This window comes from Microtus oregoni, unplaced genomic scaffold (genome assembly GCF_018167655.1).
Source record: "Microtus oregoni isolate MIOR12 unplaced genomic scaffold, Mior012 000037F_ref0000500, whole genome shotgun sequence".
NCBI classification, from domain to species: domain Eukaryota; kingdom Metazoa; phylum Chordata; class Mammalia; order Rodentia; family Cricetidae; genus Microtus; species Microtus oregoni.
Genome location: NW_024543096.1, coordinates 25,249,295 through 25,270,635, shown reverse-complemented (window position 1 = coordinate 25,270,635; position 21,341 = coordinate 25,249,295). Strand labels below are relative to the sequence as shown.

The window sequence follows — 21,341 nt, the reverse complement described above, 5'->3', positions numbered from 1 at the left end:
CTTAGCTAAGCAAGCATCGATTCTGTGCAAACAAGTGGAGGGACTTGTTCTCTGCAATCTAGCAGAACTGTTGTTCCCAACACTACTGGACCCCTAAGTGCTTGGGTTTATTGGTGTGTCCTGAGACGATTTCAACACCAATAAAACAAATCTGCTTTCGAAAACTGCCACTTTAAGAAGAACTCAAGTGGTGGCAAAGGACCGTGGGAGTGGGGAGGCTACAAGGTAGGGGCCAGGGCAAACTTTGGGGAATTACATGTAGCTGAAGAGTAACTAGCGGTATGAGGTCCCGAAACAAGTGTGAATCCCACAAGATTAATCTGACTGACTTCTAAGGGCGATGGGCGTCCATCAACGACAGCGTCAAGAAGACAGCATTGAGAAGCCGAGAGCAGGCAGTGGATCTTCAGGCCTGCATTTCAAATTCCTGCTTCAGACTGTGAAGGGCAAAGAGGAAGATGTCAAGATGGCTCTAAACCAATAATTCGCTCTGGAAAGTCAAATTTATTTCTTAAAAAAAAAAAAAAAAAAATGGAGCCCTAACATATATACTGTCAACACACGAGTACTAGTCATCCAACCTATGTTATACCCATGGCCTGCTCAACTGAAGACGCATTTCCGCTAACCTGCCCCGAGAGAGCCTCTCTCCAGACGTCTATCATCTTATTAAGGCGCATAAATGCAACCAAGACTCAGACATGAAAGAGGAAAAACACATGGCTGTTACCTTTTCAAGTAAGCATGCACATTCCCAAAGCCATGAAACTTGGCTAAATACACGAGGACTCCCGTGGCGCACCGTCCATCCCGCTGGCGGCAGAAGCTGCAGTTGCAAATTCCTCGGCAGGGCGGGCAGTGCCAGTTCTGAAGAATTGTGGGAAAGCACCCTGAGGCTAAGCATCCCTTCGCCTCCATCCATTGGTTCCGTTTCTTTAGCCACTCAAGTACTCAGCATCAACTCATTTACCCTGTGACTTTTTTTTTTAATGAATAACTACGTCATAAAACAGGAATCCAAGTTTCTGGCTCAGCATGAGAGCATTTGTCTAGCGTATGTAAAGCCCTGGGTTCTAGAGCCCTGGTAAAACACACACACACACACACACACACACACACACACACACACACACACACAGAATCGACCTATGAGCAGCAGCCCTGAGCTCTCTGGACAGTTACATCCATGCAGAACCACAACATGGACTCCTGACACCGCGAGTTCAATTCCCTCCCCCAATCTTTTCCAGCACCTACTGGGTCCAGCAGAGCGTCCTTGACTTCTTCCCCATAGCGGTTTCGAAGGCAGGGCCCACAGAACTGGCCCCGGATGCCCCAGCAGTCTGGGTTCCTGCAGTTTGTTTTGGTGTCAATGGTTTTCTGGCGACACTGATGACATGTAGAACCCTGAAAGGAGGACCAGATGAGAGAAGAAGCAAAACCTGCTGTTTGCAGAGAAAAAACAAAACGAAACAAAAAATGACACAAAGAACACCCACACTCTAATAAGGGACCTGAAACTCGATCTTTGAAGTTCACTTAGCACCCGCACACACAAATATGAAAATAAGTACCTCAAGCAAGGCTTCCCACTCTATTGGTGGGACGATAGTAGTGTCATCAGAACTATTGGGGTGAGGAGGAGACACGACTCAGACCAGAGTACGTGTTTAACACACTCAAGGTCCTGGGTGTGATCCCCAGCACAGGAAAAAAAATGCCACCAAATCCATTTTTCTTCTCCCAAATCCATTTGAACAACAACAACAACAAACCCCTTTGGCTCACCATTGCATTCCAGTAGCTACCGATACACACACCCTAACAGTACACAGTAAATCCAAGCTGCACGAATCAACTTCTATGTTAAGAAGATATAACCCTACTGCAGACTTTCCAGGCATACTGTAAAACTCTTCTTCCCTTGTATAAAAAAAACAAAAAATGTGCAGGGCTGAATGTCCAGACCACACATATACCATGTGTGGCAGGCACCCTTAAAACAGGGGCTGTCTGTCCTCTGGAGGGGGACAACCCCGGGGCACTCACCAGCGACCGGTTGTAGATCTTCTCCCGAGAGTTGCTGCAGATGTTCCTGATCTCTTCCTCGGTAACTTCTTCCACAGGGCGGATTATATGCGGGAGGGTCATGGATCCAGGGCGACGGCTTCTGGGCATGTCGTCGTCCTGCAGAAGAAGCAGGAAATCGAGTTCCTCTCTGTAGCCCTAAATCTCAAGATGCTTCGTGTAAAACTTTTCACAGGAAATTCAGTCTGGGAAATCTTTCTGGCTCATGAAGAGAGGGGGCAGCCCGCATAATTTACTGTCAGGATAACTAGCCGGAAGCGTAGAAACAATTCTTACAAATATTGGGAAGTTGAAAATCTGGCTCTTGTCCGAGAACAAAATGAAGGACGCTTACGTAGCATTAATGGCTTAGGTAGCGTTGATGGCGTGGAGTGGCCTCAGGCTGTGTGTTCAATGCTAAGCTTCCCGAGGGGAAACAGGAGATATCATGGAGGAGGACTCACATTCATGTAGCCATCCATGGACTTCCTCCTCCTCACTAGCATGTATTTATCCTCTTCCTCTTCTTCCTCCTCCTCCTCTGTGGGCAGAGCGCCCAAAGACCCCAGGATCCGGGACCTTGACCTGGTAAGAGGCCGGGCTCTCCGTTCAGGGTTCTTTCTGGAAGCCACGCCTGGGAATGTGCGTCTTCTAGGGGACTTTGACTGGTGAAGGAAACACACAATACAGATCCACTTCTTAGTAGGGTATGACTTGACAAAGAAATTCTGTGTACTTTCTTTTACCTCAATATGTCTTAAAAAGACCGATTTTGAGCCAAGCGGTGGTCGCACACACACCTTTAATCCCAGCACTCAGAGGCTGGTGGATCTCAGTGAGCTTGAGGCCAGCCTGGTCTACAAAGTGAGTTCCAGGACAGCCAGGACTATGACACAGAAAAACCCTGTCTTGAAAAATCAAAAGCAAACAAAAACAAAACAAAACACAAGCAAAAACCCTATTTTGCATATAGCATGTAGGAAAAAAATATGCTGCTTGAGTACACAGAAACAAGTTATCAATCTTCCTTGCTGCTAGTATGGAGAGAACCCATCAAAAGGGGCATGGTCAAGGGTGGCAGAGGCAAAGCAGATCTCTGTGAGTTCAGGGCCAGCCTGGTCTACAAGAGTTAATTCCAGGACAGGCTCCAAAGCTACAGAGAAACCCTGTCTTGAAAAACCAAAGAAGAAAAAAATAAAAGGGCTGTTTCTAATGACCCCACACCCCCCCCCATACAAAAACAAGACTCTAAAATCTCAGAGATCTGTTCTGGGCGTGTCCAAAACAAGAGTTCAGGAAGAAGCACTTACACCTTTGGATCCGTGACCAGAGAGAGAATGTCTTCCGGAGAATATGCCAGGGAAGCTTTCTAATTCTGACATCAGCTTTGCAAGCTAAAGGGGGAGAAAGTAAACGGCAATTGTAACTGGTGACAAGAGGCAATTTGTGGAAATAATACTAGCCTATCCCTCAACCTTCTACTTAGTAAAAGCACTTGCTCTTGCCAAGGACCCGGGTTCAGTTCCAAGCGCCAACATGCTAACGCACAACCAGGCTTAGCTCCAGTTCCAGGGGATACAAAATGCCCTCTTCTGGCCTCCAAGGGCACTGCACGCATAGCAGAGCCCCTTCCCCCACGTAAATAAAAACAAATATAAACATTCAAAACACATCATTACGTCTTCACAGCTACATGCAAACACAGCGGTAGAAGAAACTCAACTGCTTAGAGAAAAGCCGGAAAGGGTTCCTTCGGGTGCATCCAAACACCTACCATTGCTTTGTTTTGCTTTATATTTAAAGCCCTCTTCTCCAGAAAGTTCATACCGTCTTCTTCCTCAGAGTCAGAATGGGAATCATTTGCAGAGTTCTCAGGGGGTTTTGAGGGGACAGCTTTTTTGTTGGCTGGCCCCCGCGGGTTTCGTGCTGGGAACTTCATGGCTACCCTGAGAGGTCCCGAGGGACGGCACTGACTTCGGGTCCTGCAGCCTTCCCTGTCCAACTGCAGTCTCTAGTCAACCAGAGAAAGGGAGTTGGTAAGGACCTGCTGACTGGCATACAAGCGAAACCAAAGACCACTACAAAATCCTTTTGGGGGGCGGGTAGCGGTGGCAGACGCCTTTAATCCCAGCACTCAGGGAGGCAGAGGCAGGTGGATCTCCATGAGTTTGAACACAGCCTGGCCTACAGAGTGAGTTCCAGGACAGTCAAAGCTACGTAGAGAAACACTGTCTCAAAAAAAAAACCAACAACAACAAAAAAAAAAAAAATCCATTTGGAATAAAAGACAAGGACAAATCAGCCGTAAGTGGACAGCAAGGATCATGGGTAACAAATCAAGACTTGAAAATGAATACAACGGAGAAGAGTTCCACTCGGTTGCTCGTCTCAGACACTGTCTTTACAGTCTTGAGACCTATGCTTCTGATTTTTTAAAACATGAAAACTCCTTCGGGCGGTAGTGGCACACACCTTTAATTCTAGCACTCGGGAAGCAGAGGCAGATGGATCTCTGTGAGTTCGAGACCAGCCTGGTCTAAAAGAGCTAGTTCCAGGACAGGCTCCAAAGCCACAGGGAAACCCTGTCTCGAAAAACCAAAAAAAAAAAACCTCCTGCCCTCTTCCCATTTCCTTAAAACCAATCCTTAGTCATTTTCATAAGGTCCTCTAGGAGCACCTATGCTCACCCACGAACATGGTTTCAATGCCTCCGATGGCAATAAATTATCTCCTAAACTGTCCATATCAAATTCATTTTTAATTGTGATTAAAATGCACATCACTATGTGCAGACCATTTCAAGATTTTTCTCTTCCCCAACTGAAACTTCAGGTTCGTTCAACAGTATGGTAGGTTGTGTATGGGTGTGTAAACTCTTCATGTAGGAACCCTGAGCTACACAGCGAGTTCTACACTACACTGCCAGATCCTGTCTCAAAAACAAGCAAATAAAGAATGTCTTGCCAGCCAGCTTGCCCTAGCGACCCTATCTCTGCCTTCTGAGAAGCTGGGATTACAGATGAGCCACTACACCCACTAAGCATTTATACATGGCAAGCAGAGTCATCTCCCCAGCCCCTCGAAAAACTGAATGGGCTGTGGATGTAGTTCAGCGGCAGGGTCTATGTTTAGCGTGTCTAAGGCCCTGGGTTTGCTGCGCAGTACCCACTAAGGATCCCCATGGGCAGCTTTCATTGTTCCCGGACAGAGGTCATGAAACAAAACTGTCATGAATTCTTAGCACTTTCAATCAGCCGCCACTTTCTTCATCACAAGTTAATACCTACAGAGAGTTAATGGACTGCCTAGGACAGTCAGGCCACAGACAAATGGGTCACACCCAGATCTGCACACTGTCCCCAGCCACCAACTGGGACGAAAGTCTTTGATTAGGGGAAGCATGCATTGTTACGGACGGTGATAAAATAGTCCCAGGGCCAGTGCTGTCCCTCACAGCAGTGTCACCCAATGGGTGGCCTGTGGGGACAGTTGTCAGAGACGGTGAAGATAGTAGCATGCAGGTGGTTGTAATATACACCCCGCTTCCTTAGGGAAAAGTCCAAGGCTGCTACACTCGCTCCAGCGTATGCGGGCCGGCGAAGCAGACCAGAGAGCAAACAAACACAGAAGCGGCAGAGGCCCTACTTGGTATCACCTACACGATGTCCTTGGCAGTTCTCAAGATGCAGGCACAGCTACAACTATGGAACCTGCCTTTGTCAGCTCTGGGCCAGCACTGGGCCGGGTACCTGCATCTACGTGCCGATGGAAGCAGTCTAGGACATATGCATTTCCTGTGATTAGGCCAGATCTGAGGCTAACAGCCATCGGGAGGCTAGCCAACCTTGTTGAACAAATTTCCAAGATTTGTGGAACCTTAAAAAAAAAGTCTAAGGCCTACAAAGAGGATATGAGTAAACATGGCTTTAAGAAGCGAAGAAAGCATTTGATCAGGGGAACAAGTCTGGCAGCTGAACTGACAGGAGAGCTGGAGGGAGGGTGATGATGGGGGGGGGGGATGGGAGGGTCAAAGAGCAAATCTCTCCAGCCTCTGCATGCACCTCACTTCTTGATACTGGTGAACTTCTCAAACTCACCATTCCATCCTGTATCTCACTCTCTGAAAAACCGCAAAATGATTCATCATCAGAGTCGGCATGAAAAATGCTGGCCAATTCGTTAGCGACATCTGGCCTTGGTTTCTGCAAAAATCCACAATGGCTCAATGCATCTCATACCTCACCCTTTGGAGAGCCGCAGGAAGATTATCAGAGCCCTCATAAAAAACATTAGCCAGTTCTCCACTGATATCTGACCTGAATTTAGGTTTCTGTGAAATAAATAAATGTGGTTGTAGATTTTTTTTTCTTCTTTCAAGAACCAATTTTCCATAAACCGTGCAGAGAGCAAATCACATTTACAAGTGCACTACAAGAGAATGGCTTTTGTTACAAAGAAAAACGTTTTTGAGGTTTACAAATGATTTCTGAGTTGTTACAGCGAGTCATCAGTCCTGTTGGGTTAGGCGACATTTCAAAAGGACACAACAAGCAGCTAATCTACCTCCAACAATTACTACCTAGAACCACAGCAAAGAGCGAGATGAAATTACAGCGCATGCCATATTTTCCTAGCGTCTGTACAGAAATGCAGGCAAAGCAAGCGGTTTTAATCGCGCACAAAGCATGTTGGGGCATTTGGAGCATCGCAGACTCAATTCTGTTTATTCTCAGGCCGCACTTACTGTGTTTGCAAAATTATCGGAAGCAAAGCTGTCACAACTGTCATCAGAGGAGGACGACGTTTCCATGGAAATCAGCTCCATATAGCTGACGTTCTTTGAGTCCTTCACTTTGAGAGCCTTTTGCTGCAAGGAGAAATGGCAACACTGTTGAGTGGTATGCTTCCTGCAGCAAGGACCACTAAAGACATCTTTCTCAGTCTGCAGAGGAGACAAACACATTGCTATTCCAGGCCCTACAGAGAAAGAATGAGATTGGCAATGGCTAACCCCCCTCCAATCAACTCAGGTCAAACTCTGAGAAAGGATCACTCCCGGAGAACATTTTAATGATATTTATCAAGTTATCCAAACATCTGCAGTACTTCTCTTCCCACCCTATAGTCCTAAGCATCAGCATTATATTCAGCCCCACTGAGTTTAATGCCAGCTCCCAAAATCCAACCTCATTTTTTTTCTGATTGAACTGTACTTCTCAAAGGAGATTTCGAAAGTGCAAGATGGCAGAGCAAGTTTTCTCCTTCAGCCAAAAACCAAGCTAATGAGGTCTTTTTATGTAGGCTTTGAGCGCTGCACTGTCATGCTAATTTCCCAAACTACAAAAATTGGGCAGGTCCTGTGCTTTAAGATGGCAGTCATCCAAACAGCCCCGTTCCAGTGAGGAGGGGTACGGAGGTGCTGCACGGCCCTTACAAATCAAGGATTATCAGCCCACAAACACATGGCCCAAGAAGCCAAGTTAGAGGGCAACTCATACTCAAAGTCCAGCTGAGCTCTCCATGACCGTCTTCATGCAGAGCCCTCTCACGGCTCCTTAGGCCTTGAAATGGTGTGTGTGTGTGTGTGTGTGTTTGTGTGTGTGTGTGTGTGTGTGTGTGTGTGTAGAGCCCAGTGGTAAGCATTTGCCTAGTAGGCAAAGTCCTGGGATCAATTCTCAGCCCATGGGGAAGAGGTGGTTTTTTTTAAGTTTTCATAAGGTAAAATTACTTGGAGATACAAAAATGCTCCACTCAGTCCCATTTACAGCCCTGTACTGTTCACTAGAAAATGTAACTTCACTGGTACAGAACTAGTTCTGCAGACCAGGCTGGCCTGGAACTCAAGAGATCCATCTGCCTCTGCCTCTGCCTCCCGAGTGCTGGGATCAATGGCGCACGCCACACCACCTGGCCAGATCTTATAGTCTTAAATAGATTCACGGAATAGCACTGAAAACTGGAAAGGCAAGCTGTTACCAGCTCCACAAGAGTGCCCAGATGCGTTAGGGGGAGAGAGAATGCCTAGATGTGGAGAGCTGGACTTCCTCACGAAATTCTGTCTCTCAGAGTCAATAAAATTATTTCCCAGCCGGGCGATGGTGGCGCACGCCTTTAATCCCAGCACTCGGGAGGCAGAGGCGGGCGGATCTCTGTGAGTTCGAGGCCAGCCTGGTCTACAGAGCTAGTTCCAGGACAGGCTCCAAAGCCACAGAGAAACCCTGTCTCGAAAAAAAAAAAAAAGATTATTTCCCAGATGATGGCAACCCAACCTCCCCTCATTCCATGGGGCGAATGGGTAAAGCTATAAAATATAGAAGCTGTATTTACAGTAAATGCTCGAGCCAGTGTGTTGTCTGGAGTCAAAAGGAAACCCAAAGTCTCTGCTCCGTTTTCCAGATGAGAAAGCCCAAGACAACACAACGCAAAACCCAAGAGATCCCCTAAAACAGCACCGCTCCTTAAATGACTTCGAGTCTCTTCACTTTTCTAATCAATCTATTTCATTAGCCCTCCATGTCAGCCAAGAAAACAGGCTAAGCTTTAACAAGCCACGGCAGGCCAAAAGTCATCCACCAGCCAAATATATCCTAGAGGGAAAAGGCACAGAAAAGCAGAGGAAATGGCCACGCCTGGGGTGAACTTTCTTGGCAGACATAACTCTAATTCCATTTATGGCGAGCGTTTCTTGGCGGCAGACTTGCTAGCGATGTTTGCTTAATATTTTGAAGCAAAGGTGGCATTATTACTATCACTTAAATCAGGAAAACTGACGGCAGACTTGCTAGCGATGTTTGCTTAATATTTTGAAGCAAAGGTGGCATTATTACTATCACTTAAATCAGGAAAACTGAAACTCGGAGGGGTGAAACCGATTCTTCCAGCCGGGTGCCCAAATGCTCATTCAGTCCAATTCCCCACGGGCGGAGATAATCGTAATGATAATGATCAAACCACGACCCCGCCTACTCACCCAGACCTCCCCAGAGGGTCCCGAACCTCTAATATTTATTTTAAGTCACTGTCTTCCTTTCCGCCCATCCCCCTCACTTTTCGACCCTCTTCAGGGCAGGACCTAAGTTCAGGCTTCCGTTGGAGCAAAAAAGTAACGTTCCACTCGGGGCAGTTCGCAGCTGCAGTGAGGTAGAAAAGGGGTGGGGAGGAGGGGACAAGGAAGCACACTTTAAACCGCCGTGATACACGGCTTGCACCGCCAGACCCTTGAACTGGGCTCAGTCACAGCCTAGGACTAAAACAATACCTTCCCCCACGTGCACAACCCAAGTTCTCAAGAGATGTTCACAAGGCCTTCAATCCTAAACCCACAGATCCAGAGTGGTTGAAGGGGCCTCAGAGCAGAGGAAGCGGGTTCCAGGGCCACCGGTGCACGCGTGAAAAGTCACGCACCCGTCGTGAGCAAGTAATGCAGAGCTAAGTCCCAGGGGACGGAAAGGCTGGGGATTCGTCCGCCGGACACCACCACCAGCCACCAGCGCCCCCCCCCCCCCGCGCCGCCTCCGGCGCGCACGTGTAGCACGAGCGCACCTACCGTAGGCTCCTCCAGCACTGCCAACCCCGTGCACGCCGCCGGCAGGCGCATCACCTTAGCCCAGAGTTATCCTGGGTGCAAAGATTATAAGAAAAGCAATCGTGACTTCCCCCAACCTGGCGACGAACAGAAGCACCGTGGGACAAGAGTGTGGCGCTCACCCGCGGAGTCGGAGGGAAGTGGCCCCTGCCCGCCGGCGTCCAGCCACCCACCAACTCCGCCCCAGTGCACCCGGCCGGGCCTCACCCGCGTGCGGCGAGCCTCCATGCTGGCGGCGGGTACCAAGCGGGGACAGGTCTTCGGGAGCCCAAAAGCACTTGCAGGCGGAGCAGAGGGAGCTCCGGGGCAGAGGAGGGGCGCGCACTCTGCCGCCGGAGGGGCGGGGCCGCCGACTTTCCCGCGCCGGCTCACAGGTCCTGCCAGCTAAGATGACTACTCTCTCAGCGTCCGTAGAGCCCAAGTCCCGGGGGGAAAAATACCGAAGCGGTTTCGACCATCGTAATCTCTAGTGTCCTCGGGAACTGCTGAATGCGCTTTGAAACATGGCATTTGGGGGACTTATTGCTGCCTTTTCTTTATGAAGCTGCGCGGTCCTGAGAAAGTGGCGCGAAAGTGACTGCCGTGGTCCTGGAACTGGCCCGCTGATTTGCAAGCGCCACGAGGGAGGGGAGGGCTGGCAAAGACTGCGTGCAGAGCCAACCCCGGCGTTCTCTTTTCTGCTGTGGTTTAATCTTTTAAAAATGGACAAATGTCAAAGAAGCCAGCAGCGACACCACCCACAACTAGCTGATTTATCCCGGGCGTAGCACCTCTTATCTAGCAAACCACACCATTATCTGTCTGAAGTCTTTAGCTGTGTTAAGTCTTGGTGCTTCCAGAAAGATTCTGAAGTCGACTGTTTGACCCTTGACTCATGGGTTTTAAAGTAGCAAACATTCCTTGCAGGTCCAAAAAGACTTACCTGGAGGGTAAAAGTCTTTAGAGATTTATCTTTCTGAGATACAAGCTGCTTCAGGTAAAATTGGAAACTACCCGGGTTAGTTTGAAAGAAGACCTGTTTTTCATAACCCTTCCTGTCAAACCAGCCACACCAATAAAATAAGTGAGGCTTCCCTCTTTTTGTTTTTTTTTTTCAAGACAGGGTTTCTCTAGCTTTGGAGCCTGTCCTGAAACTAGTTCTTGTAGACCAGGCTGTCTTTTTTTTTTTTTTTTTTTTTTTTTTTTTTTTTTTTTTTGGTTTTTCGAGACAGGGTTTCTCTGTGGTTTTGGAGCCTGTCCTGGAACTAGCTCTGTAGACCAGGCTGGTCTCGAACTCACAGAGACCAGGCTGTCTTAAAACTCACAGAGATCCGCCTCCCTCTGCCTTGCAAGTGCTGGGATAAAGAGTTCTGGGATTAAAGGCGGGAGCCACCATCTTCCAGACAGGCTTCCCTCTTTTAAAGGGCAAAAAAAAAAAAAAACACTCGCTTAAAGAAGAAAGAACCGAATAAACTGTGATGCCTTAAAAAAAAAAAAAAAAGCCTTTAATTATAATCATAGATTTAAAACAGTGCTTGAAGTGAAAGCATTTTCCCTCATTTCAAAACTTTCCTTTGGTATGATGCCACCACAGTCCATGGCTGTGAACAGAGCATGGAAACATGCGTGCATGTGCACATACAGTTTTCTCTAGATATTGACCATAAAACCTTATAAATAAATAACGTGGGAAGACAACGGATGGGAAGAAGCTGCCAAAAGGTCACCCTCCATCTGTGCAAGAGACAAAGAACTCCAGAATCAGCGTTTGGTTTGTTTAGCAAAATTCCTGGTAGCAGCCAGGTCCTCAATCAACATTTGTCGGTCAAATAAACAACTAAGTGAACGATGAGATAAAACTATCCTTCTGCAGTGTTCTTGTGAATATAGTTCTGTGCAAGTAAAACAGAACACGTGGGGTCACAGAATGAAGGGAACATCCAAGTCGCTTTGCCTGTTAAAGTTCTGATAAAAGCATTCTTAGTCTTTTTATTTATTTATTTATTTATCTGGAGACAGGGCTTCTCTGTGTAACAGCCCTGGCTGTCCTGGAACTACCTCTTGTAGATAAGACTGGCCTCAAACTCACAGAAATCCTCCTGCCTCTGCCTCCCGAGTTCTGGGATTAAAGGTGTGTGTCACTGTCACCCAACAGCATTCTTTATCTCAAATTTAGAAGTGGGGTAGTGGTGGTGGCAGCAGGTGGTGGGGCACACATTTAATCTGAGCACTTGGGAGGCAGAGGCAGGGCGATCTCTGTGAGTTCAAAGCCAGCCAGGTCTACAGAGCAAGTTCCATGACAGCTAGGACTATACAGAGAAACCCAGTCTCAAAAAGCCAAAAAATTTGGTTTACATGTTTCTTTTTTTGTTCCTTCTTTGTTTTTTTGTTTTGTTGTTGTTGTTTTTTGGTTTGGTTTGGTTTGGTTTGGTTTGGTTTTTCTAGACAGGGGTTCTCTGTATAGGCCTGGCTGTCCTGGAACTAGCTCTGTAGACCACACCCCAAACGCACAGAGATCTGCCTGCCTCTGCCTCCCAAGTGCTGAAATTTAAAGCATTCCCCACCACCTGGCTGGGTTTACAGGGTTTTGTTTTGTTTTGTTTGGGTAAAGTATCTTTTTGCGTCTTTTTTAAAGACTGCTAATCTTATTAGTGATCAGGAAAATGCACATGAGACATAGAAATATAATTTTGCTACCAGAGAGAAAAAGTTGCCTGCTGAGAACAAGCATTAAGTAAGAATAGATCAGTTCTTACAAAAACATTAGTACTGTGGATTCCACTTACTGGAGAACAACTCAAGAACAAAACCACTTCAAGACAGGTGCACTAGAGGAATGGTTTCTGCTGCAGGTTCAGACCTGTAGGTAGATTATGGCGTCAATTCATTGGGCTTCAACCAGCATATTTTCTTCTATTTTGGTGTGTGAGCTTGTAAATACATTAATTTAGTAATTATATTGTTATTGGCAAGACTAATTGATACAGTCTCTACTTAGAATTTGAAAATAGAGTCTATGGTGTTGTTGACAGTGTTGAAACAGCAACCTTTTAGGATCAGTTCAACTTGTTTCCCTGGATGGTCACTGGATTAGTGACTCCCCACTTACCTCTCCCTCCAGGCCCCTGCACCAACCCCACTCTGGCTCCCATGACCACAACAATTTCAACTACTTGGTAGATAGTGTTTGTTCTCCTACGTTCCTCTGTTTCTTTCTCAATGAAATAGAATGTGAGCACAGGAAGGGTGGGTATTGTTTCCTTGACGAAACAATTGTAATGTGCTTGTGTGTGTGTGTGCAGGCTTCACCATCAGGGGCTTTCAAGGCCCTGCCCCTAACAGTGTTGGAGGGCTAGTGCAGCAGGTGCTGTTCTGAGTACTGGGGATACGAGGGCCAGAGAGTTTACATTCTGATGGAGGAGCTGGAGTACACGAGAGAGTTTCTGGTGTAATCATTGTAAGAAAGATAAAAGCAAAGGGAAAAGCAGAAGGTAGGAAATAAAGGATGCTTACCGCTGTGGAAGTTATACAACCAGGTACTACGCAACCAGGAGCCTGAGCAGTCAGGGACGCCACAGGAAGAGAGGAGGTACTGGTTTCAGGCAGGTGGCATCTGGTCTCAAGGCTACAAAGCAGGAAACCCCGTCTGTACGACTGAGAATGAGAAAGAGAGAGAAAGTAGACATTTGCTAGACATTTGCAGCTTCCTAGCTATGAAAGAGCTCTGCCTTTATTCCAGGCATGATGGGAAGATGCTGATGGATTTACAGACTGGGGCCCCAATCTGATCCCATGGATGGTGTAGATGGAGGATTGGCCAGGAAGGGGTAAGAGCTGGGAGGCTTAAGATACTAATGGTCACTGTAGAGCACAGAGAAAGTGTTCAGATTTAAGAGACTTTATTTTGAAGTTGGAGCCCAGTTGGGCCAGAGGAATAGCGGGCTTGTTCTTATTATCAGGGCAAAATACTGCAAACAAGCTAAGTGACACTTGTGTTTGCGTGCCCTCCCTAAAACAAAAGTCTGACGTAAACATGGAGGTAGGGAGACGAAGGAGGAGAAATGTATTTGGCTCAGGCCTTCAGAAGGTCCCCATAGGACGGTGTGAGGAAGGCCACAGTGCCACAGACAGTGTGCATCTGTCTTAGCTGCGCTCTCCTTTCCCCTTTGGTTTCAGTAAAACCCCCAGTGTGTGCAATGAGGACCAGTTCCTTTTTAGTTAACCCTCTCTGGAGACACCAGAAGACACACTCAGGGTTGACAAGATTAACCACGGCCACCCCTCAAAAGAGATACGATTCTGGGAGAGAATAGTGGCACAGGCATATGATAGAATTCAAACAGTGGCTCCAAGCAATGGAGTACCAATTCGTGCATCCATGTGGCCAGCTCCTAACACAATGTTGAGCGAAAAAGGGAACTGCAAACCCGTCTGTAAGGGTTACCCCTAACGAAATTTTAATGGGAACCAGAGGAATAAGATAGATGTTCACCCTAAAGAGAGAAGGAAAGGAAGGCGTGGAGGAGGAGTGATTGGGACTCTTGGATCATGAGTGCAAAGAAGAAGAGGCGGGAGGGGGAAAGGGAGGAAAAGGGGAAGGAGGAGGCAGAGAAGACATGGCATCATTATCAGGCACATGCCCATTATCCTAGCTCTTGGGAAGGAGAGGCCAGAGGATCTATGCTCAAGGTCAGCCTAGCTCATAGACATAAACTGCATGGAGCAAATACGGCAGATTAATAAAAGAGATGAGTAAGAGTACCTTTATACTTTTAGTCTCTGGGATTTTTTACAGTACGAAACCTTTCATAATATTAAAATGTCAAGTTTTAGCCAGGCAGTGGTGGCACACTCCTTAATCCCAGCACCCAAGAAGCAGAGGCAGGGGATCTCTGTGAGTTCAAGGCCAGCCTAGCACAGAGCTAGTTCCAGGACAGGCTCCAAACTATACTGAGAAACCCTGTCTCAAAAAACAAACAAAGAACCCTTCAAGTTCTGAAAAATGTGTGCGTGTATTTTATGTCACTAAAGGCATGGCTAGACTTACATATGCATTTCCTTTACAGGGTCTGATGAGTGGGGATTCCACGTTACATCACGGTGCAAATCACACACTGGTGTGCCTTCATTTTGAATGGGAGGCTCCCGATGAACTAGTGTTGGGGAAAGATGAGGACTCAGACTTCCACAGCAGGAGAAAGGAATGTCGTTTCCCAAGCCTGACACAGACAGACAGCATCAGAGTGCTGGGAAACAGCAGGCATTCGGTAAGCACTTGCTACTAACTAAAATGATTGGAAGTGGACTTTTAAACCCGTGAAGCCTTCCAAGCGACCCACCTCCTGCGCAGGGCTTTGCCTTCCTTGGGTTATCATGCACTTTAAGGATGGCACTGGGCATTGTCTTCAAGCCTGTGGCTTGTCTTCCCCTTGCAGGAAGAATTCCACTGCCTCCTGTTTGAAACCCGAGAATGAGGCCCTAAGCCTTCAGCTACTATTATAATGAGGTGAACCAAAGTCAGACTTTAACTTACAGTGGTTGGATTTTGAACAAAGAGAACAACAAGGAGTAAAATATATCATTTTCAGATGAAATTTCAAAACAGTGTTGAAGTCTGAATGGATGCTGGCTCTACCTACCCAGTCCTCGGGTAGTAACACAATCCCAGGCGGCATTGGCGAGCAAACCTTTGAGTAGACCAGACGCACCTGGAGACAAAGGGCCCGACCCACAGTTTTTACTGTGTTGGTGGGTATGTCAGACCACACATCTCTACTTTCAATCACCCTTTAATTATAGATTTACCTCCCCTGTGTCCGCTTTCAGAATGCATAAAGGGAAAAACCCCTAATAGACCTTCTGGCTATGAAGGATAACTCAGTGGGAGGGCTCAGCCCCTTGCCACCCAGGGACTTCTGGTAGTTCACAGATATTTCCCTTGGATTGTACTGAAATGTTGGCTATTCATTCTAGGTCAACACTGTCTTACTAGGTCAGTTTGCTGACAACGGATACTTGATTACAGAATATTAAAGAAATGAATGAAAAGATGTGTATGTATCCATTCTTTCTTTTTTAAAGATTTATTTATTTATTATGGATACAGTGTTCTATCTGCATGTATGCCACCAGACCAGAAGAGGGCACCAGATCTCATTCTAGATGGTTGTGAGCCACCATGTGGTTGCTGGGAATTGAACTCAGGACTCTGGAAGAACAGGCAGTGCTCTTAACCTCTGAGCCATCTCTCCAGCCCCCGTGTGTATCCATTCTTTTTTTTCTTTTCTTTTCTTCTTTTTTTTTTTTTTTTTTGGATTTTTCGAGACAGGGTTTCTCTGTAGCTTTTGGTTCATGTCCTGGAACTAGCTCTTGTAGACCAGGCTGGCCTCGAACTCACAGACATCCGCCTGCCTCTGCCTCCCAAGTGCTGGGTTTAAAGGCGTGCGCCACCACCGCCCAGCCGGCCTTCCATTCTTATCAGGAATGAAATATATTTTCTTGGATGAATGTTTTCCATGGTGAACTGCAGGTGTTAGAACACTGCACTTTTTAAAACTGTATTCTGCGGATCTCTGTGAGTTCGAGGCCAGCCTGGTCTAGAAGAGCTAGTTCCAGGACAGGAACCAAAAAGCTACGGAGAAACCCTGTCTCGAAAATAAAAAAAAAAAAAAAAACCTGTATTCTGTGTGTGTCTTCAAATATTCAGTGTAAAGCTTAACTCTGATCAGTTCCATCCAGTCAGTTTCAACACTAAGGGACCTCAATTACAACTCAAACCTAATTCTGCCTCTCGGAGAAATAGAATATTTTTTTTAAACCTGTTTTGTTTGTTGTTTTCTTTTGTCTTTTGAGATAGGGTTTCCCTGTTTAGTCCTAGCTACCCTCGGTCTCACTATGTAGAGCAGGCTGGATTCAAACTCACAGAGGTCCTCTGCCTTCCCAGTTCTGGGATCAAAGCTGCACACACCACCACACTCCAGCTCTTCCCTATTACCTTTTGTTTGTTTGTTTTTGCAGTTGGGAAAATTTTTGGTTTTATTCCATGGACCTACTCTTTCAGTGTTAGCAATGGCTAGCAACAACTAAACCTCAACCAACAAATCTTAGTGGAATGCCTTCTTAATCCCTCCTCATAGGGAACAATGGTTTGTATGCTCTTAAACTGCCACCCATGGGCCACTTCTGGAGCAGCGCCTTCTCTCTCCTTCGTGGACCACGGGAGCAACCTTTCACATCCCTGCTCTAGTCCCTCACCTTGGTACCCTTCCAATCCCACACAGTAAATCAATTCATACTTGTCTTTCTTCTTCCAGCTTCGTGAGAGAGAAGAGTCTGGCATTGGCACCTGTGTGTGGCTGCCTGAGGTAACCTCTAGCCTCTAATATAGAGACTATTTCTTTCCAGAGACAAAGGCACTTTTAGATTACCTGCCCTGCCCCCATAACCGTCAGTACTACAGGAAATCTATGACAGCTTTGTCTTAAAAGAGGAACTCATTTGCAGTTGAGACTTCCTTATGAAAATGTAACATCTGTACCATTTTATTCTAAAGAAATGAAAACTATTTATTGACCACTGTTCACCATTATCCACAATAAAGTAAACAATATACAGTTGGATGATATTCATATATTAATATTACAAAACTATTTTTCTGGCTTCTGTTGAACCAGTAACACTGTGGGATTCCCCTGTGTATGCTGTGAATATGATTTATTACCATTGGTTAATAAAGAAGTTGCTTTGGGCCTATGGCAGCCCAGAATAGAGCAAGGCAGGAATTCCAAGCAGAGATAGAGGAGAAAAGAAGGCGGAGTCAGGGAAACACCATGTAGCTGCCTAAGGAGACAGACACCCTGGATCCATACCAGTAAACCACAGCCTCGTGCCAATAATGAAATAATGAAAATTAAAGAAGAGCCTACCAGTAAGGAATGAGACAGGTCAATGCTTTGTGTTACCAAATGATTGTGTTACCATAATCTGTCCATTTATGCCAGCAGGTGCTAGATTGCCGACATCTCTAACCATGATTCCATTTTCACAAACCTTCTTAGCATAAATCTTTTAGTATATATATGACATCTTTCTGTAAAGGAATAACTCACAGGAGGAAACTGTGCATGACCATTTAAGCCTTGGTTAGTGTGATGGTGAGTTTCTGTCAACTTGATACAAACTAGAGTCATGTAGTGTCTTAGTCAGGGCTATCATTACCGTAATGAAACACCATGACCAAAAGCAAATGGGGAAGGAAAGAGTTTATTTGGCTTATATGTCCACATTGTAGTCCATTATTGAAGGAAGTCAGGGCAAGAACTCAAACAGGGCAGGAGCCTGGAGGCAGGAGCTGATGCAGAGGCCTTTGATGGGTGCTACTAACTAGCTTGTTCCTCATGGCTTGCTCAGCCTGCTGTCTTAAAGAACCCAGGACCACAAGCCCAGAGAGGACACCACTCACAATGGACTGGGCCCTCCCCATTGATCACTCATTAAGAAAATGGTCTACATGGTTGCCTACTGTATTAGTTGGGGTTTTCTAAAGTAACAGAGCTATATACATTAAGGGGATTTATTAGAATGACTTTCAGGCGGTGGTTCAGCTAATCCAACAATGTGTGCCTATGTATGGAAGGTCCAAGAATCCAGTAATGTTCAGTCCACAAGGCTGTGTATTTCACTGGTCTTCAGTGTGCACTGGGATCCTGAAGAAGTAGGCTCTCACGCCAGTGAAGGAACGGACTTGTTTGCAAGGTGAGAACAAACAGGCAAAGATCAAAACTTCCTACTTTATGTCCTTATATATACTGCCAGCAGAAAGCATGGCCCAGATTAGAGGTGGGAATCTACCTCAAAAGATCTGGGTTAGCAGGAGGCAGAGGCAAGTGGATCGCTGTGAGGTTGAGGCCAGCCTGGTCTACCGAGTGAGTTCCGGGGCAGTTTTCTCAGTCTACAAAGAAAAACCCACAAAACCAAAACCAACAAACAAACAAAACAAAACAAACAAAAACCCCAAACCACCCCAAAAGATCTGGACTAAAGGTTGTCTTCCTGTCTCAAAGATCCTGATTGGAAGTGGACCTTCCTGCAAAAATCCCTAGCAGGGGCTGGAGAGATGGCTCAGCGGTTGGGAGCATTGCCTGCTCTTCCAAGGGTCCTGAGTTCAATTCCCGGCGACCACATGGTGGCTCACAACCATCTGAAATGAGATCTGATGCCCTCTTCTGGCCTGCGGGCAGACACACGGACGGAATGTTGTATACATAATAAATAAATAAATAAATAGTAAAAAAAAATCCCTAGCAGGTGCATCCGTCCATTTTGGGGTTTTAGTAAATTCCAGATATGGTCAAAGTTGACAACTAAGAGTAGCTATTACAACGACAGTCCAGTCTTATGGAGATAGTTTCTCAGTTGAGGTTTCCTCTTGTCTGATAGCTCTAGCTTGTGTCAAGCTGACTTACAACCAGCCAACACATAAAGGCATCCCAGCTGAGAAGATGCTTCCTTCAGATTGGCCTGGAGGGATATCTGTGGGGCATTTCTTGCTGAATGGCTGATGTGTGAGGACACAGCTTACTGTAGGTGGTCCTGAGCTGTAGGCATTTTCTTAATTAGTGAGCTCCATTTTGGGGGAAGGAATTCTAGTCAGTTTGTCCTTATAAAAAGCAATTGCAATTTGAGGACACTTCATGTATGCGCTTGCCAGCCCCAAGTTGGCCTTATTTGAATTCTTCCATTTCATGAGAAACATCAATTCTCCACAGCTGTCTGTGGCACCAGGGATTTGTTCAAGATCCTGACCTCCAGCCGGGTGGTGGTGACGCACGCCTTTAATCCCAGCACTTGGGAGGCAGAGGCAGGCGGATCTCTGTGAGTTCGAGATCAGCCTGGTCTACAAGAGCTAGTTCCAGGACAGGCTCCAAAACCACAGAGAAACCCTGTCTCGAAAAAAAACCAAAAAAAAAAAAAAAAAAAAAAAAAAAAAAAAAAAAAGATCCTGACCTCCAGCAAAGTCTGTTGGCTGTCAGCAGCTATTCTTTTCTTCTGTTTACTACTGTCAAAGTCACTGTCAGATAAAGATTCCCCGTCTGTTTCATCTTCACCAGCTTTTTGACAATTACGAAAAACAATTCGATTAATTACACATGTAGCTCCACCTAGATATACGTTGTGCAACAGTTTCCTGCCATAGTCAAACCTTCAGTCCCAAACCGACGAGATACAAAGTGAACAACTCAAAATAACTTCAGAAAGTCCCTGAAACTGACGAGATTCACCAGGCCCCTCTTACCCAAGAGTAAACAGGAAAAAATTCTGAGCGTTATTCTCAGACCACTAGGCTGCGAAGAACACTCTGAGACCAGATCAGCTGCCTGCAGTAAGCAGAAGTCAGCCAAGCTGTTTGGAAGGCACCTGCAAACCTGAGAAACCTGTTGAGCTGCCTTCAGGCTGTGCGGCTTGCTCCAGGTTCAGCTTTTGTGTGCTGGGTGGGCTGCGGTGATACAGCTGTTTTTGAGCCGATATTCCTCTTATAAGGAACCCCTCACCCTCCTCCTGTAAGTCACCCCAATAACACTCATAGGTTCATCAAGCTGGAGCTTGTCATACAATAATATAAAAATTATGGCAAGCAGAGCACCCAAATATAGCTGATTGTGGTGGAATACACCTATAACCACAGCCTAGGAGAGATTGCACTCCAGGCTAGCCTTAGCTACATAAATAAAACTTATCACAAATAATCGAACCCCAGAAGTTAGAGTCTGTATGGTTCTGCAATAATAAGTAATGGAAACAGAGAAGAGACTAATGGTTGACAAGGGCTAAGGCGCTGCTTCAGGCAGAAGGAAAGCAGATGCAAGAATAAAAACAAAACTTGAGGGACACTCCATCAGTGTCAGTCATGCAGTGATACTGTACTATTGTTATGCCCACATCACGGGACCCCCAAACAAGGCCACCACAGAGCCCGTTATCTGATGCAAACACACTAAAGTTTATTGATTTTTTTAGGCTAGCCTGGTTGGAGTTGCAACACAGGGGGTGGAGAAAAATGGCCCCAAGGCTTTAGGGTAGGGGATTTTTAAAGGGACAAACCACAAAGCAGGGTGGTACAAGCCTTGGCTTTTTAGGATAGGGTATGGGCATGCGATTTTTAAAGTCATTGGTTGGATACAGTGGAATTTTCAAAACAACAGTTTGATCTGATGCCCACAAGGACGTCTGAGTCTAGTGGATGCAAACAGATATTGTTTGGGTATCCTGATAGGGTCATTCTGACCAGTGCAGACATAGTGGGTGACTTTTTCTGGACTTGTTACGATATGATATATCATATGATAATGGTGTTATGATAATGGTGGTGATATTTCATCAGAGTCATATTATTACTTAAAAATTGAGAAACTTTGGAGTCTCAAGGTAGTAGCAGAATAGCAAGAGAAAGAACTCTGAAATGCCCAGGTAGCATAAAAAGTTTTGCTAGTACAGGCAGACAGCCAAGCTGCTTGCTATCTCCTGCGGCTGCAAGCTGAATTCCAAACCTCAAGCAGTTTGCAAGTTAACTCTTTCTTTCCCAGTGAATACAAGTAGGCCTAGGGTTCCAGGCAGAAAACGACATTTAGCTTCAAGCCTTAACAATAACAGTTAATGACCTGGTCCTCAAGTGGTAGGGATTGCATGAAAACAAAGGTTGTTTCAAGCTCTG

General features: G+C 46.1%; 1 protein-coding gene across 1 annotated transcript; it reads right to left on the bottom strand.

Annotated features, from left to right (window-relative positions):
- Window positions 1-268: 268 nt before the first annotated feature.
- On the bottom strand, window positions 269-9,941 carry Cdca7 (cell division cycle associated 7). Its single transcript, XM_041631618.1, has 9 exons — window positions 9,860-9,941; window positions 6,812-6,934; window positions 3,842-4,078; window positions 3,378-3,461; window positions 2,532-2,732; window positions 2,050-2,187; window positions 1,258-1,407; window positions 731-867; window positions 269-437 (listed from the first exon to the last, which is right to left on the bottom strand). Exons 1-9 carry the CDS (start codon window positions 9,878-9,880, stop codon window positions 407-409), a joined length of 1,122 nt encoding a protein of 373 aa, XP_041487552.1. The 5' UTR covers window positions 9,881-9,941; the 3' UTR covers window positions 269-406.
- Window positions 9,942-21,341: the final 11,400 nt, after the last annotated feature.

Bases quoted from the DNA above. Each gene is read 5' to 3' on its own strand.
- Cdca7 (XM_041631618.1), bottom strand. From the start codon at position 9,880: ATGGAGGCTCGCCGCACGCGG. The intron at 1,408-2,049 runs GTGAGTGCCCCG...TCCTCCTTTCAG, and splicing joins AGATCTACAACCGGTCGCTG to GGTTCTACATGTCATCAGTG. The intron at 868-1,257 runs GTAGGTGCTGGA...ACAATTCTTCAG, and splicing joins AGGACGCTCTGCTGGACCCA to AACTGGCACTGCCCGCCCTG.